General features: G+C 54.0%; 3 protein-coding genes across 3 annotated transcripts in view; 1 reads left to right on the top strand and 2 right to left on the bottom strand.

Moving 5' to 3' along the window:
* vmp8 (metalloproteinase, extracellular matrix glycoprotein VMP8) lies at nucleotides 1–3,776 on the bottom strand (the record flags this gene model as incomplete). Its single annotated transcript, XM_002948180.1, has 6 exons — nucleotides 1–30; nucleotides 646–1,014; nucleotides 1,856–2,226; nucleotides 2,386–2,935; nucleotides 3,164–3,384; nucleotides 3,740–3,776. The coding sequence occupies 6 exons, from the start codon at nucleotides 3,774–3,776 to the stop codon at nucleotides 1–3; spliced, it is 1,578 nt and encodes a 525-aa protein (XP_002948226.1).
* A 4,349-nt stretch (nucleotides 3,777–8,125) lies between these two features.
* Nucleotides 8,126–10,296, top strand: VOLCADRAFT_88650 (uncharacterized protein; the record flags this gene model as incomplete). Its single annotated transcript, XM_002948329.1, has 4 exons — nucleotides 8,126–8,719; nucleotides 9,314–9,415; nucleotides 9,938–10,000; nucleotides 10,237–10,296. 4 exons carry the CDS (start codon nucleotides 8,126–8,128, stop codon nucleotides 10,294–10,296), a joined length of 819 nt encoding a protein of 272 aa, XP_002948375.1.
* Nucleotides 10,297–10,536: 240 nt separating this feature from the next.
* The window catches only part of VOLCADRAFT_116806 (uncharacterized protein), a gene marked incomplete at both ends in the record, with an annotated part of 17,097 nt that continues 11,894 nt past the window's right edge, over nucleotides 10,537–15,739 (bottom strand). The window contains 2 exons of the mRNA XM_002948179.1: nucleotides 10,537–10,751; nucleotides 11,046–11,093. Coding sequence (XP_002948225.1) covers nucleotides 10,537–10,751; nucleotides 11,046–11,093 — 263 coding nt within the window. The remainder of the gene's footprint in view (nucleotides 10,752–11,045; nucleotides 11,094–15,739) is intronic.

Below are 15,739 nucleotides of genomic sequence, written 5' to 3'. Positions count from 1 at the left end.
CTAACCGAGCAGCTGTCGCCTCCCAACCACCTGATGGGGGGGGTCACGGAAAGGCATAGTAAAGGCATAGAAAGGCACGTAGGCACGTCCACATATGAGGGCAGCGTTGACATCAGGAGTGGATTCAGCATTGTGTCGTGCATGCAGCAGGGCTGATAATGCAGATGGCGCAAACGGCATGCATACGGTACAAACGGCACGCAGGCAGTACATACGGCATGCTGACAGTGGCCACGCAACTCCGCATGTCTGGATGGTTGAACATATATATAAATATATATACATATATTTATTTATACGTATATTTATTTATACGTATATATACGTATCCGTATACATACGTACATACACACACATATATATATATGCTTTATGCGATCTATGTGTAAAATGCGTGCTGGTGCGATAATCATGACCGTGTGAGCCAGATCCTCAGCGGAGTGTACGTGCTCATTCCCAACGCAGTTACCTCGTGCACGTCTGTCAGCATGCATGCCTACTAGTCTTTCCCAGCAACGTGCGCACGGCCAACACCCAATGGCCGTTCCTATGCTCAACATTTTAGCAATATCCGTTGAAGTTAAAGGTTCTTGGGCCACGTGATAAGCGTACGTCAAGTCTAAACAGTTACCGGTCATGACGCACCTTGAGGGGGGGTGGTCGTCGGGGTGAAGGAGGTGGGGGTTTGGAGCTTGGGGGCAGCCTTGGTGGTGGAGGTCGCGGTGAAGGGCGAGGGGTAGGCGGTCGTGGCGATGGGTTTGCCGGCGCCCGGGGGCTTGGCGGCTTGGGTGCGGGCGGCGGCGGGGGGACCTCGATAGCTCCGAGTCCTGGGCACTGTGAAGGGGATGTGGTATAGCGGCACAGGTACACCCGCATAACATCCGTACTGGCCCAAGATCCGCCGTACACCACCAGATTGTAGGCGGTGAGGTTGGCACGGCCCAGCGAGGGAATCGTGCTGATGATGGTGATCTTCCGGTCGCTGGTCGCGTAGGAGGTTGGGTAACCGTTGTCCTGCAGGTTGTTACAATACACAACGGTCGTTAAACACGATTGCCGTAAGGTTGCGAGGCAAGGATGGAGTATTTTGGGAAGCAAGGCTGAAAGGACTGCTAGAAAGCTGTGTCAAAAGGGCGCCTTACACGTATTCGTTCATTCCCTATGTAATCGGTACCTTTTGCTTTGTAATCGGTGTTAGAAGTGGTTCGGCTCTGGCCCCCGCAACCTCAATGTTGGTTGAGGCAACTTTATGCACAGACAATGTTTCCAAGATCCCGTGTAACTTAGGAATTTATCCCGTATTTTATTCCGCTCCGGCACGTGCTTAATTCCTTTCCGCAATGATTCTCAACTCAGTGAAACAGCAGCAGTACTGATGACCCATGTGCCACATTCCCCAGCAACTCGGGACTGCGGGGCATGCCTCATCTCGCATATTGTAAGCTTGCATCAAATCTTGGCAACTAACCCTCCCCGAGCTTTCAAGCGCCTATTCCCTGCTCGCTGACACAACACCATCCAAACCACCTTCCATCAAACCTGCATCGTTGAACACATGTGCGTATGTGTTGCGCGTGCATGCGCGCGCACGTGTGTGTGTATGTGTGTGTATGTGCGTGTATGTGCGTGTATGTGTGTGTATGTGTGTGTATGTGTGTGTATGTGTGTATGTGTGTGTATGTGTGTGTATGTGTGTGTATGTGTGTGTATGTGTGTGTATGTGTGTCATCGTCAGGCTTCCCTAAGATCTTAATCGGTGATGGGACATGGAAGTGCCCTGAGTAACCAAAGTTGTGAGTCACCCTTCAGCACAGTTCACACACGCCCACCCCCTTTCAATTCAATCTTTCCTCACCATGGTTGCATTGACCTCATGCACGTGCATCATTGGAGCATATGCTGCCGACAGCCCAGCATCGGGCCCATTTGCCACCCTCACGGCGATGTAGAGGTTCTTAGCGAGCGTGTTGTTGTTGTTGTAAGTGGGTAGCCAGTCGGGTACCACTCGCAGGTAGTTGCCGTCGCCAGTGAGGTAGGTGGCGGGCAGGACAAAGGCAAGTGCGGAACCTGGAGCAAACGAAGCAGAGCTGATGGCCCCGCCGCCTGGTGCGGGTGTGGCCCAGCCCATGCGAGAGATCTCGGCAGCGTTGGGGCAGGCGTCACCACGGCCCATGGCGGTCGAGTAATCATCGTACTCGACACCGTTTCGCCAGGAATGCCACAGACCTGGGGATGTCAAGGAAGGCGGGCGGGAGGTAGGTCAGGTGGTGGACTATGGGACAAGCGCCCTTAAGGCTTGGAAGCCTCAACAGTGTGATATTGCCTTGGATCCATGCGCACGGCAACAATACGACAGTAACAGCAACCTGTAGAGCCCCACCTCACCGTAGTTGTGTAGGGCCTCCTGCATGACAGTGGCCCAGCGATACACGCCGTTGTCTGTGGTTTGCAACCAGACCTGGTTCCCAGGGAGCAGTGCCAGCCCCGACCAGGGGCATGGAAGTCCGGGCGGGACGATGTATATGTAGTGGGTGAAGCTGGCGAACGCCACGCTACCTAACAACGCCTTTGTTGCTGTGTCTGAGGTGCCCGAAATCGCCCACCAGCTGCAAGTCGCCGTGATGGCTGTGGAGCAGGTTGTCTGGGGCACGGTAACCACCCGGAACTCTGTGGCGTTCAGGTTGAACTTGCCGTACGAGCATTGCGTGTACTTTTGCGCGATGCCGCCGGTGCCATCACCGTTGGGCCCCAGGAAGAGGGAGCGTGTGGTAGACTCGTTGACCCCGGGCGGATACCCGCAGATACTGTAATCCTGAATCATAACAAGAACTCGTTGGTATATCCCAGGAGTTGTGAGCGCCGCCAAGCTTGCGCCAACGACGGTAACATTGCCAGTCGTAGGTGTACACAAGCCGTCAGCATTTAAGTCGCAGTCCTGCGACATGACACACCACGGCAGCAACAGCAAAAAACTAAATCGTTGTGATTGTGCTGACGTCACCGTGTGGTGGTGATGGATTGTGTTGCTGCTGACGCTGGTGGCTTAGGTGGCAGTGGTGGTGCTTTAGTTGGAGTTGCATCTGAATGGATGTTGCGGAGGTACGGCAGGTACGGCAGGCTGGGAGAGGCAGGGACGGCGGCGGCTGCCAGCGGAATTACCCACCAGAGTGACGTTGGTTCCTGGCTGGAAGTCGCCCTTGCCATCCTTGTCTTTCTTGGGCGGCTTGAAGGCCTTCTTATCAAGCGGAGTTAGCAATCCGTCAGCCTGTTTGATCGCCCATTGTTCAGTGCCGTCATCTAAAGTCACGTATACCAGCGATCCCTCAGTTGGAACTTTCTTAAGCAGACCCGGAGCAGCTTTCTGTGCCTCGCTCAACGGTGCGACTGCAATGCGTTGAGAACGGGCAGGCAACAAAGGAAAGCGTGATGTCCGTTAACACTTGGCGGTGCAAGAGTGGAAATGTGCTCCTGTTAAAAGTTGAATCAGATGGAGCGGAATGGGGTTGCTGGAGGACGTTTGCCACCTTCTCGGAAGCCGCTCGTCCGAACGTTATAATTTTGCAACAGTCTATGTAAGTCAAAAGGGCCATGAGTAAGGAGTTCAATAAAATAATGGCAGCATTACAGCAATTATATTGTTAATCCTTTCCTTTCATACTGAGAGAACTGCACGGATTCGCAGGGAAGAGAGCGCGTCCGCGTTGGCATTCGTAATACCAGGATACTCCTCAAAACGTACCTTGTGCTAATGCAAATATCAAAACAAGTGGAATCATTGGTAAATACATGCTCATCCGGGCAGCGAAATCGAGCACAAGAGTTACTGTTGCTTTCCGTTCAAAGCACGTACACTTTGTACAGGTAGGTTGCTCGCCAACAAGATCTAATTTTTGAGTTACTGATAACTGAGGTCATCACAAGAGAATGTTCATGTTTTAAATATTGTTGGTATGCTCCTTACCTGAGGCTTTGAGGCTCCATAAATATTCGCCAAGCCTTACTACGTGTACGGCCAGGTACGGCAGGTTGCCAACCAGTGTCAGCTTTCGTGCACTTGCAGATCTTAGAACATATTTGGATGGAAGCAGTGAGATTATGCAGACGTTAAAACTAATCTCGCAAATTTTGTTTCAATAGCAGAATCCGCAGGATACTGGCCACGTGCTGGCCACGCTGCAGACAAGGCAGATGCAGCATCGCGAGGCAATTACAATATGCGCATTCTTATTAATGATTTTCTCATACTTATAAAGCTAGTTGCGACCGTCGAAGCTGCTCGTGCAGTAATCGCTTACGTGAAGTGAAATATTAGCACCCCTACGATGAACCCTTCTCGCCGGTGGGCGGAAGAGCAGATTCGATGTCCAGGCAGACTTGCTGAAGAAGGAAATTCGAATCGACCATTACTTGTAATGTTTTCCTGCTACGCCCTTTTGCGCTCACGCACATTGCATATCCCTTCGGCAATTCAGCGCAAGTATACTGCCGTAATGCACCGGAGTTAAATGCCTCGCGGATCGATCGAGCGTGTTTTTTCGTAAAAGGCACAAAGGAAAAAACTAGTAACGTGTCCACCACCAGTAGGTGGTAATCGCCATCATTCACGAGTTTTGCATAGAGTCTCGAGATCGCGGTGCCTGGTTTGACAAAATACATTTCTGTACCTTAGGATGGTATGTGTACATCCACCGAATTACGAACAATTATAAACATTCCATTTGTGTTGTTACATCTCAAGCACTTGGGTACAAAGTCATCAAGCGTCAGGCGTCGGGCGTCGGACATGGCGGCTGCCAGTCTTGCGCACACCCACCAGCGCCAAATTTTACCATGGCTTAATCGATTCGTGCGCCCGAATCGACCTACTCAAGATTTATGGTTAGACCTGGCTGGAGCGCTGCCCAAAGCGAGCATGAAATTGCACCATCCACCGATTCAAATCCAGTTTGACGAGGTTTTACTTTCTTCGCGCCATCCCATATTGGCCTTGCTGATAAGCTGACCAAGAACATCCCACTGGATTATTGAACGTGGATTATTTTTTGGGGGGGTGGGTTTAGGCCCATCATTTATTAATAAATGTTGACTAATGTCGTTTCAACGAATCCGAACGGGTCACCGGTCGTGGCATCCAAGCAACCAAGCATTATAAAATAGGCTTCGAAAGCTGCGAGCTGATACCACCCAGTACCATCCAGAGGGCGTCAAACAACCGGAGGGGAGACCCCGGCATGTGGTTGAGGACATGGCAACCCTACCAGCCACCTACCACCAAGATCCCGCCTTGCGGACTGCCCAGGGCTCTCCCAAAGCCAGCTTAAGCAGGGTTTAAATTACCGCAATATACCCGATCACCCAGGTAGGCTCTGCTCCTCTGTAATGGGATCAGATTAAATCGGCCCAGCGCTGGGACACTTCCCGGATGCCAAACGACCTGCTCTCCGGTGACCTTGATAGTTCCTGACATGGCATGCTGAACCCACGGCTCACGCAGTTTGCTCCCATTCCCAGCCAAGTGCCGCGTGCGCTACAGGGCAGAGGCCGCAGTAGCAAAAGCGAGGGAGTGGAGCATGACTGTGCGTATGCACTGTGCAGTGCTGAAGGGACACCGAGCGAGCTCAAGACGAGAAAACATCCTAGGGTAAGCGAGCTCGAAAGGATTGCTAGCTGCGGGAAGGAAGCGGAAATCTCCCAGGATTGTGTTCCGGGGCTCTGGAAAGCTGGCTGCCCCACCTGCTGACTTGCTCGGCGCACTATGTGCATGAGAGGCATGCGGGGAGAGGGCATGCCGTAGCAGCCTCTTTTCTTTCTTCCGCACGTGGACAAACGCGTAAACGTAAAAGTGACACTTGCGACAAGTAATGCCACCTCCTGATATACCAAATTTCGCAGGAGCAGCCTGGTTTCACGATGGACCCAACCAAAAACCCCAACGGCGCGGTCCAAGATGCCGATGATGAATTAGGGTAGCGCCATTCTGGAGTGCGTGCGTGTGGGAAGGTGGGGGGGAAATAGCGGTGTGCAGAAGTAGAAATCCGGTGTCGACATATCTATGTGTCTATCATGTCATGTCATGACGCATGCAATAAATTCCGTGAACGCCGCTATCTAGCCGCAAAGGTGAGCAAAAGGCTCAACTCATTACGCGTAGTTAGCTGACCGCAATGCTGGCCGCTGTCCCTTTTTGCATATATGCGAAAGAACACGCGAAGAAACACGCGGGAATTGTGTAGAGCTTTTTCAATTGAATCTTGCAAGATGCATGATGACCCACACACATCACACTCTGCGTTACCTTTAATTTTGGTATTCTTGTTTAAGCCGCGGTTTCCCCCTAAAAATGCACAATTACACGCATATGTACGTACATATGTACATACCTACATACGTAGGTACATACATACATACATACATACGTACATACGTACATACGTACGTACAGGCCCAGCAGGCCGGCGCCGACAGCCGTGTGTTCCCCGGCGCCCTGACCGGAGTGGGGGTTCAGCCTTGCGCCTCAACGCGCTCAGCGGGGGTTCTCTGGCCGCAGCCATCGGCACTCTGCTCCCTCAGGGTGCCAACATTAAGTACAAGACCTGATCAAAGCTCGCAGACGACGCAGTTGCTGGTGCATGCCAATCCATCAGCTAGTCTATGAGCTAGCATGTTTTGCTGGCTACTGCAGGGGGTTGGGATCGAATATTCGGGTGCCGAAGGAGGAGTAAGAAACCAGGAGGAGTGGGTTTGCTGCTTGGGCTGCAGGGTGCTGTTGCCCTCGCATTCATGGGATCAAGCAGCGTGAGTACCCGCAAGGGGCCAGCCTTATAGGATGCACCAAGCAGAGGGTCAATGAACTACCGGTCGCATCCCAAGGCCCAATTGGGCTCGGGTCGATCTGGAGGCCCCAGACTAAGGATGATGTGTAAGCAGCTAGGGGATCAAGAGAGAGAGAGAGAGAAGGAAAAGGGGAGGGGGGAAGAGTTCTTACCATATGCGGGAGGCGGCGGGGCGATAGTTCACAAGGAAGGGCATGGGGGCGGATGAGGTCTGTATGGCCGGCGCGCGTGTGTTGCGCAGCTAACACTACAGCTGTGGCTGTCTGTGGCCGCATACTGTCGCACGCGTCCATCGAAACGGTTGTAAATATAAACCACGCGGTGCCCTCTGTCGCCTGGGTGTTGACGAGCGCGGCATTACAGCTCCTGTATGGGCTGTGTATGTAGCGCATATGCAGACCGCGGCATGAAGGGGCCCAAATCGCCCGCCAAAGTTGATGGGTGGCCAGAAGCCGTGAGAAACTAAAGGAATCAAGGGCACGGACAGCAGCTTCCATAAAGAATCGTACAATGGCGCTATGGGTAACTTGTCATGAATGTTGTCGCCTAATCTACGTGCTAACGTACAAATGAGTTGCAGTGTGCTGTAGCACCATGACTCAGCACGTTGGAATACGTAGTTGCTAGCTTTTGCTCTGCAGCAGCTGCGTGTGCGAGTTAGCAAGTATCAGTGCAGTGCAAAAGGACTGTGCCTTGTACGTGTTGTAGCGGAGGAAGTGGGGTGCAACACGCATAACGAACGTCGTCTTGGAAAAGATGAAGTAGCAAGCGGATTACATCTAGGCTAAGAGTTATATGAAGGAGTTCAGCTGTTATCCCGCATATGGGATTGCAATATAATTAAGGCGGCTACGGGCTTGCGATGGCAGGCGTTAGGTTTACCAATGCAGAGCACTATGGACCACAGCTGCGGAATATCCATTTGCTTACATATTATATGTTTTACTGTTATTTGATGCATCGTAAGGTCGTCAAGCAGTTGTTAATGCTGTCGTGCAACCAGGGGTGAAAAACGAAGACATCCTTTGGAAAAGGCTGATTGCCTGGGTGGTCCATACGGACCAGAATTTGAATTTTATTCTCCAAAGCATTGGAACACGCTTTCTTGGTGCTGTTGTTCAATCTCCTCGCCGCTTTCCGATGGACGTCCGCTCATAGTACCAACATTCATATGGCATGTAGTTAACATTTTCGAGCTATAGGGAGGTGGAGGTGCAGCCGCCATGTACTCGCGGCCCAGCCGAAACTTTCGCAAGCCAAACGTAGTAATTAGGACAAATGAGCCAGACTATATGGTATTTGAGCTTAAGAATACAGATGTTAGCTCAGCAAACGCGCTGCGGCGCGTTATGATTGCAGAGGTGCCGACAATTGCCATAGATCTCGTCGAAATGGAGAACAACACAACTGTACTAAACGACGAGTTCCTGGCACATCGCCTTGGGTTACTTCCTTTGGTTTCAACGGAGGCTGTGGCGTGGAAACGGCCGTTCGAGTGGAGCAACGACGCGGACATGATTGAAACCGCGTTCTCGCTGGACGTGACGTGCACTGTTGATGGCGTCATGGACGTCACAAGCAATGATTTGGTACCGCTTAACCCGGAGCATGGGGTGTTCCCGGTCAACTACCAGAACCCTGACGAAAAACCCATCGTCATTTGCAAAATGCGTCGGGGCCAGCAACTCAAGCTCGTTGCACGAGCACGCAAGGGGATCGGGAAAGACCACGCCAAGTTTATCCCCGTCGCGACGGCCGTGTTCCAGTACAAGCCCCGCATTGTGCTCTCTCACAGCGCCATGGCAGAGATGACCGACGAGGAGAAGCAGATCTTCGTCCACAGCGACCCATCAAAGACATTCAAATTCAACCCCATTACTCGGATGGTGGGCATTTCAGCAAGGAAAAGGGGAAGGGGGACATAGTCCGGCATTTGACACCGATGGCATGGGCCTCGGGAGGGCTGCGCCGGCCACGGATTTCCAGTTAACAGGCTGCCCTGCACGCAAAGGCGGGTTTAGGGTTTAACCCTTGAATCCATTCAGACCACGGATGCTCAACTACAGAGGCCCCTACAAGGTCCATTGGGGGGGGTTGACAGGCCGCGTTGCTAGCAATGTTGACCAGCCCGAGTGCCGTATGCTTGGTTGCACTGGCAAAGAAGTCTCGTGTCCCCCTGCTCCTTTTTGAGTCGGGCGACCACTCTTGCAAAACGAGCGCGCGCGCTTCTACAGTACAGAGTACTGCTGCCGAGCCGCCGCCGCCCGCATTTCCCGCCTCACCTCTCTCCAGCGGGTTATCACTCCCCAGGTCCCCCCGTGTGGGAGCTTTTCCTTCCCCCGGGCCCTGTACCCTCCCCTTCCCTCCCCCTCGTCCCACACGTCTTAGCCATCGCGTAGACCTCCCCAGCATGCCCTCCTGTGCGAATGACAAACTCCTGCCCTTCGGCCTCTTTCTCCCCACTTCTCTCACCCACGTAGATTGAGGTGGAGAACGAGGAGGCCTATATGTACGACGAGGAGTGCTTGGTTAAGGCGCGGGAGCTGGGTCGGCCGGACCTGGTCACGATTACGCAGCTACAAGTGCGTCCGGGGGCCTTTTTTGGAGCACTGTTGTGTTATGCTGTATGGGCGACTAGGGCCTAGCTGTTTGACCGTTGTGCCCATATGCTATTCCCCCCGAGTTCTCCGCCTCTCGCTCTTTGCATGGGAGGTCGTGACCCGGGAGATGCGCGGTGCATGAAAACGCGACGGAAAATGTTCCGGCAAAGAGTGAGGCAAGGCACGTTGCGAGAAAGGAAGGTTCTTTGAGGACCCGCGTTATCGCAGGATGCACGTTGACCGGCGTCATGGTGGCTGTTGCAGCAGCCGCCACTGCAGTCCGCTGTCGCCGCAGCCGCAGAGTGTTGTTGCATACCTTGTTCGAGTTAAGGTTTTTTTTACATATTTTACCCTTTTTGTATCGTATTACGGTCGATATACCATTTAGAATGTTTCTAGCATGCATGCACCTCCAACCCTTACCCGCAAGGCAATGCATCTGTACCTGCATGTGCACGGGGTCCACATGTACGGATGTACGACCACCTCGCCCCGTGTCAACAGGACCATTTCATCTTCAGGGTGGAGGGCACGGGAGTGTTACGAGTCGCAGACATTGTACGACAGGTAACTTATGAACAAGGGAGGAAGTCAGGGGGGTCAAGAGGGGTAGGGCACCGGAAATGCGGAGGCGGCTGATGGGAGCCGTTGATGGGAGCGGCGCTATCATTGTTGGTTGTGGTGCGGCGGCAGCATGACAAAAATATTGTGGTTTATAAGCGCCGGTCCGTCTAGTGAGGACCGGAGAGAAGGACTTTTCTTCCCGTGCAGTTCAGTGCTGTCCACGGGCATCACCTCCATAGCCATTAGCAGCAACATCAGTAGCAGCGGCAGCAGTAGAAGCGCCACCATCGCAAAATTAATGGCTGCAAAATGTAGGCGCTGTGTGTCGGGTATAATAAATAGCACCTTGGAGAGGGGGTCCAAGGGGCGCCCTAAAGCCGTGTGGGAGGCCTGGCCAGAGGCTCACCTATGCCCCCACCTTGCACGTGGGGACCGACTGCGGACCTTGTGCGGGCGCGCGCGCAGGGTTGCTGCAACAAGAAACACCGAACCTCTTCATTCCCCGGCCCCCTCTCCCTCTCTGTTGAGGTCAAACAAATTCAGTACGGTAGCTGTGTGCTTTCCGCCCACCCATTCTCCCCTTGCCCGAACCTGATTGCCCGATTGCTAAAGGGGATTGAGATTCTGCACAAGAAGTGCTTGGACCTGGAGGTCGGAGTGCAGGAGGCGGTTGCCGTCGCGAAGGGCCAGCCGCTGCCCTCAGCACCCGGCGGCGGTGGCGTGGAAATGGGGATGGGCATGGGAGGTCCCGGGCCTGACGACGGCATGGGGATGGGGATGGGTGGAGGGATGGGCCCCGGCGGCGGGGGCATGAATCTGGGGGGCCCTCTGGGGGGTTCGACGTGGTGAAGCGGAAGAGCGGAAACAGAGGGACGGGAAGCCCCTGACGCCCGACAGGGGGTGCGGCGTCTACTGGGATCCGCAGGCGGTGGGATGAGGTACAGGATTTCGTTGGTGGTTGGGGTGGTTATGGTTGGGTGATTTTTTCCCGGACTATGTGGCCGTAAACCCGCAATCCGCACCATCTTCTGTTTGTTGAGGGCCTTACGGGGCGTATCGCCTGTGTGCATGAGGCTTGCGATGGCTTTGGCTGGCCCTGTGGAGTGGGGGGGCGAACTGACAATAATAAGCATCGGGGTTAGGGTTGAGGTGTGCATGTATGTGTGTGGTCAACACTGACACTGCTAGGGTGAAAGAGGCCCAACTAGACACTTCGAGACAGCGCAAGGAAGGTCGCGGACAATGAACGGCTTGCAACAGCCAAGGTGTCCACCAACTTTCCAACTGCGGGTGGCAAGGACGGGCGGGCGGGGGGGACCAGAGGAGGGGAAACTACCAGGCCCCCAGTGCAGCTCTCGCCGGTAGGGACGGGTTGGGAGGGAACCCGTGGCGGGAAGCCATTGCTGCTGTTGGCGAATCTCGTCGCTGTTTTCTGCTGCTGCTGCTGGTGCTGCTCCTGGGTTATACAATGCTGCTGTTGTTACATCGGTGGCAGCAGCAGCGGCAACGGGTGGATATGGGAGATAGTGAGCGCAGAGTGAAAGCAGCAGCAGATGATGATGATGGTGGTGACGATGATGACGTTCCGGCGACGCTCTGTCTTACCCCCGCGGGATTCAACCCACCCACCTCTACTACCTCCTCACCTCACCTCGTCATCCGAACTGTCCGTAGATGACACAACACCGATTGGGGAGCTCGCCCTGAAGAAACCTGCCCATCAGAGCTGTCTCCCATGGGCTTTGCCGTCCTAAACGGCTGACTGAAAGCTAGCACTGTTGGATTTAAAGACTATCCCTGCAACGCCTGCGTGAAATGGAAGTGTGGATGGCTGGAGGTGCCTGATTGTGAGCTCCACAAACAGGGCATGAACGCGGGCTTCGCCGCCCTCTTCCCCGAGGCAACTGCCTTGCGGAGCCTGGCCGTCTTTCTCCGGCCGCATGTGTGACATTCGTCGCTAAACCTGTCTTGCATGATTACGCCGCCCATTGCCTGCTGTTACCTACCTTGCACAGACGTACGAACGGTACGATAATAAATCAATGCTGCTTCAACAGATTGTCGGTGCAAAAGTACGATGATATATGTACAGTATTCGAGTAAATGGCATTACAGTGCTCTGACTGAATCACCGGTTTTGGACATAGCCGAAACACTGAAGGGGACAGCCCCACATAGCTCCGGTTGACAATTCTGATGATCACCGGCCGCTCCCATCTCCACACCACGGTCCGGTATCCTCTCATTCATAAACCTTACACTCAGGACATTCCGTACGCCCTTTTTCCGCACGGTACATGTACGGACAACATTAGACACCAATACGTCGATGTTAAAAGCCGCATGGGCTGTGCCACCCTGATCGCCTCCCCCGGAGGACCTCTGTGATAGGAGGCGACGGAGGTGGCCCTCCAACAGCCCACGCCGCTGCCTCGCGGCGGGGGTAGTCTATCCACCAACACCGCCAGCGCCGCCGCCGCACGTCCATGCGACACTGTTACCCTTTGCATCTCCCCGTAGCGCAGCTGTACGGCGTGCAGGTGGTGTTGGTTAGGAGGTGGACAACTCTAGCTGGTAGCACCCAAATGCAATGAAGACGAAAAGAGCTGAAATCCCGCCGGCTGGGGTGGGGTCAGGGGTTGGGGAGGGGGGTGCAACCTCCTCCGAAAAGGACTACAACCATCCGACTCATCACTGGAAAACACGTAATCGTAAATGTTGGAAATCGTGTGTGGACGGGGCATGTACGGTAGGTGTACGGCATGCAGTACGAAACCCTGGTATGACAGCTGCGAAACCGAGAGCCCTCAAGGCAAGGGTAAGGGCCTGGGCGCTATCCGTGCCCGGTCTTATTGCACCGGTCACACCACACGCCACTCATCTTGGGAAATGCTGAGGTCGTTTGTATGAGGTGTACGGCAGGGGCGTCAATGGCACAAAGGATTACGTCCTTACGTCTCCCTTGTACATACACACAACAGACGCACGCCGCACACGCCCGCAGCCGCCACGGCTGACTGCAGTTTTGGCAAAAAGCGCATCCACCCCTTTGCAAACCATTAAACCAAAACCGCCGTACATTGCGTATAGATTAAAAGAATTCTAAAGCTCCCGCGGAGGGAACAGACATGCCCAAGAGTTGTCAACCACACGCAGATAGTACGGCATTACAGGTGTACTACTGGCGCCGTACATACGCACGCACACACACACACACATGATAGCATGGAAGCACCATGACAACAAGTTGCGGAATCAGGCATCGCCGCCGCCGGGCTGAAAGCTCGATTACCACGCGTCGCATTACCCTCAGACCTTCGTGCTTCGCAAGAGTGAGCCACTAGGGATATGCGTGCGACCTGAAATGTAGAGCGTCATACGCTGTGTTTCCCGTCAAAAAAACACATCTTTCAGCAGGGAAAAAAGGAAGGCAATATTTAACGTTCGTAAGAGAGCTAGGTATACGTCTGTGTTCATGTGCATGGACGCCAATCCGGCACCGTACAACTTCCGTACATATGCCGTCCAGTACCAGCAGCCGTCTGCGCTGGTGCAACGTTCCGCTGTGCGCTGTTTCCAGAGCTCCGCCTCCAAGGCCGGGACTTCAACCAAGTTAAAAACATGCATAATTCGTAAAGGTTGTCACAGCCCTCGGAGACCAACCTCATCACTTAAAAAAGGAAAATAAACCTCCCCAGAAGAACCCTTATCAGGGGCAGGGGCAGCTGAGGGCAACCGGCCCGCCAGCGGCCCCACAGCGCCCGGGTCCTGTAACAGCCCCTCAGGTGGGTGGGGACGCGGGAGGCCATCATAAAGCCCGGGGTAACCGGGCACAGCGGCTCCCTCCTGTCAAAACGGCCCCGCGAGCAAGAACCCACAGCTCTCCACCCCCATCCCCCGCTCCCGCACCCACCCTGACACCCACACTCCCAAAACATTTCATTGAAGCTCCCAATCCAAATCCAATCCAATCCAAATCCAAATCCAAATCCAATCCAATCCAATCCAATCCATTCCATTGTAGCCGAGAAAGAGGAAAGGGACAAACCGCAAATAGATAACACTGTGGTGCACTTCGGGTTTACGTGAGAATGACGTACGAGTACGAATACGTACCAGCGCACGTCAACCAACAACGGCCCTCCCCCCCCCCGAACCCCAATACAAGATGGATTATCCTAAACCCTGAATACTGAAAGGCAAAGGGGGGGAGGGGGTAAAAGCCGCGAGCTGTCCGCTCCCACAGCAAGACGGATGGAACGCCCCCCCCCCCCAGCCGTTTGTTCAAATCCATCGGAACTCTAGTAGGCAAGGTAAAACCCGCCGGCCTCACGCACACGGGGATTGGGAAGCACAAACACAAACACCGCAACCAGGCGGCGGACCACATCCTCAAACTCCACGGTCTTCACGCCGCCGCGAACCCGTGAGGCCCGTGATGCCCGTCTTCCGCCGCCGTGCTATAGCTTCTGCTGGGCTCTGATTGTTCCCAATCGGACGGAAAGTCTTTAGCCTTTTTGAAATTCCTTTTTCCCCGGCATTACTTTCCCCCAGACGACGAGAGATTCGGAAACATGTGCGACGTGCGCTCAACGCGCCCAAGGGACCCTCTAGCCCCCACCCCCCACACCGCCAGGCCCCTCTTTCCTCCTCCTCCCCCCTCCCCGCACCGCCGCACGCATACCGACACACCACCCAGTGTGCGAAACAGAACGCGGACGGCGTTCACAAGGCCCCTTCCCCCCATTAATTACTTCGCAGCGTGATGTTTTCATTACGACTACTTGCTGCATGGTATTTCATTTATCCTCACGTTGTACGACAGTATACGGCAAACAGCGGGAGACGGAAAAATGGCTCGCCCGTGTTTCACATTATCAGGCCCCCAATGGCGCAAGTTGGCACTGGACAAGAGTCCGGATGAAGAAAGGGCCGCTTGGGGGATTTCCCCCGTCCCTAACATTTCAAGGGCGGCTGCGCCCCCAAAAGGTACGATAATGCCGTACCAAAAATTCCGACGTACAACTGCTCGAAATCGTACGGTACGCGTGAAAGAAGGCATTTTGCGATCGCCCAAAGTAATGCTTGGGCGGGCAATTCGGTTGCGTTGCGACGGTTGCGCCGTAGTCTTGGTACGGCAGCTAAGAGATGGTCGTGGTTGATAAATGGTCTTCGAATGTCGCATGATGTACGATGTTCTTTCCGCCGTACATTCTATGATACGTGACACATGCTCAAATTCAGTTAAAATGACAGGCGACGTAAACAGTTCCGCGCACATGCACGTCATGGACAGATCACACAAAACACAAAACGCAATATGTAGTCCGGCTGCTATTCTTTCAGCAGACGTATGGGATAACGCTGTACAGCAACAATGACTAAGGTTGCATGGGGTTTCGGTGCCGCTGCCACGGAAATGCCACTGCGGGATGTGGTAAAGAAGAAGAAGATGATGATGATGATGATGATGATGATGATGATGATGATGATGATGATGATGATGATGAACGTGGTGGACGCAAAGATTGTGAAGTTGGCAATGGTGATGAAGGTGATGAAGTTGGCAATGGCGATGGGGTGTGGCGGAGATGAGGACGCGGGTGGTCCCCCGGCGGGAGGGAGCTCCCTCTTCAGGGCCACCGGTGGCAACCGCGCATCCATTCCATCCTAAGACATACCCGCGCATATCCTCCGGGGGTGCTGCCGGGCTCAAGGTGAGTAAAACCAGTAGGCAGCAAC

This window comes from Volvox carteri (genome assembly GCF_000143455.1).
Source record: "Volvox carteri f. nagariensis unplaced genomic scaffold VOLCAscaffold_9, whole genome shotgun sequence".
NCBI classification, from domain to species: domain Eukaryota; kingdom Viridiplantae; phylum Chlorophyta; class Chlorophyceae; order Chlamydomonadales; family Volvocaceae; genus Volvox; species Volvox carteri.
The sequence above is the reverse complement of the archived record's forward strand: the minus strand, read 5'-3'. Positions and strand labels throughout refer to the sequence as shown.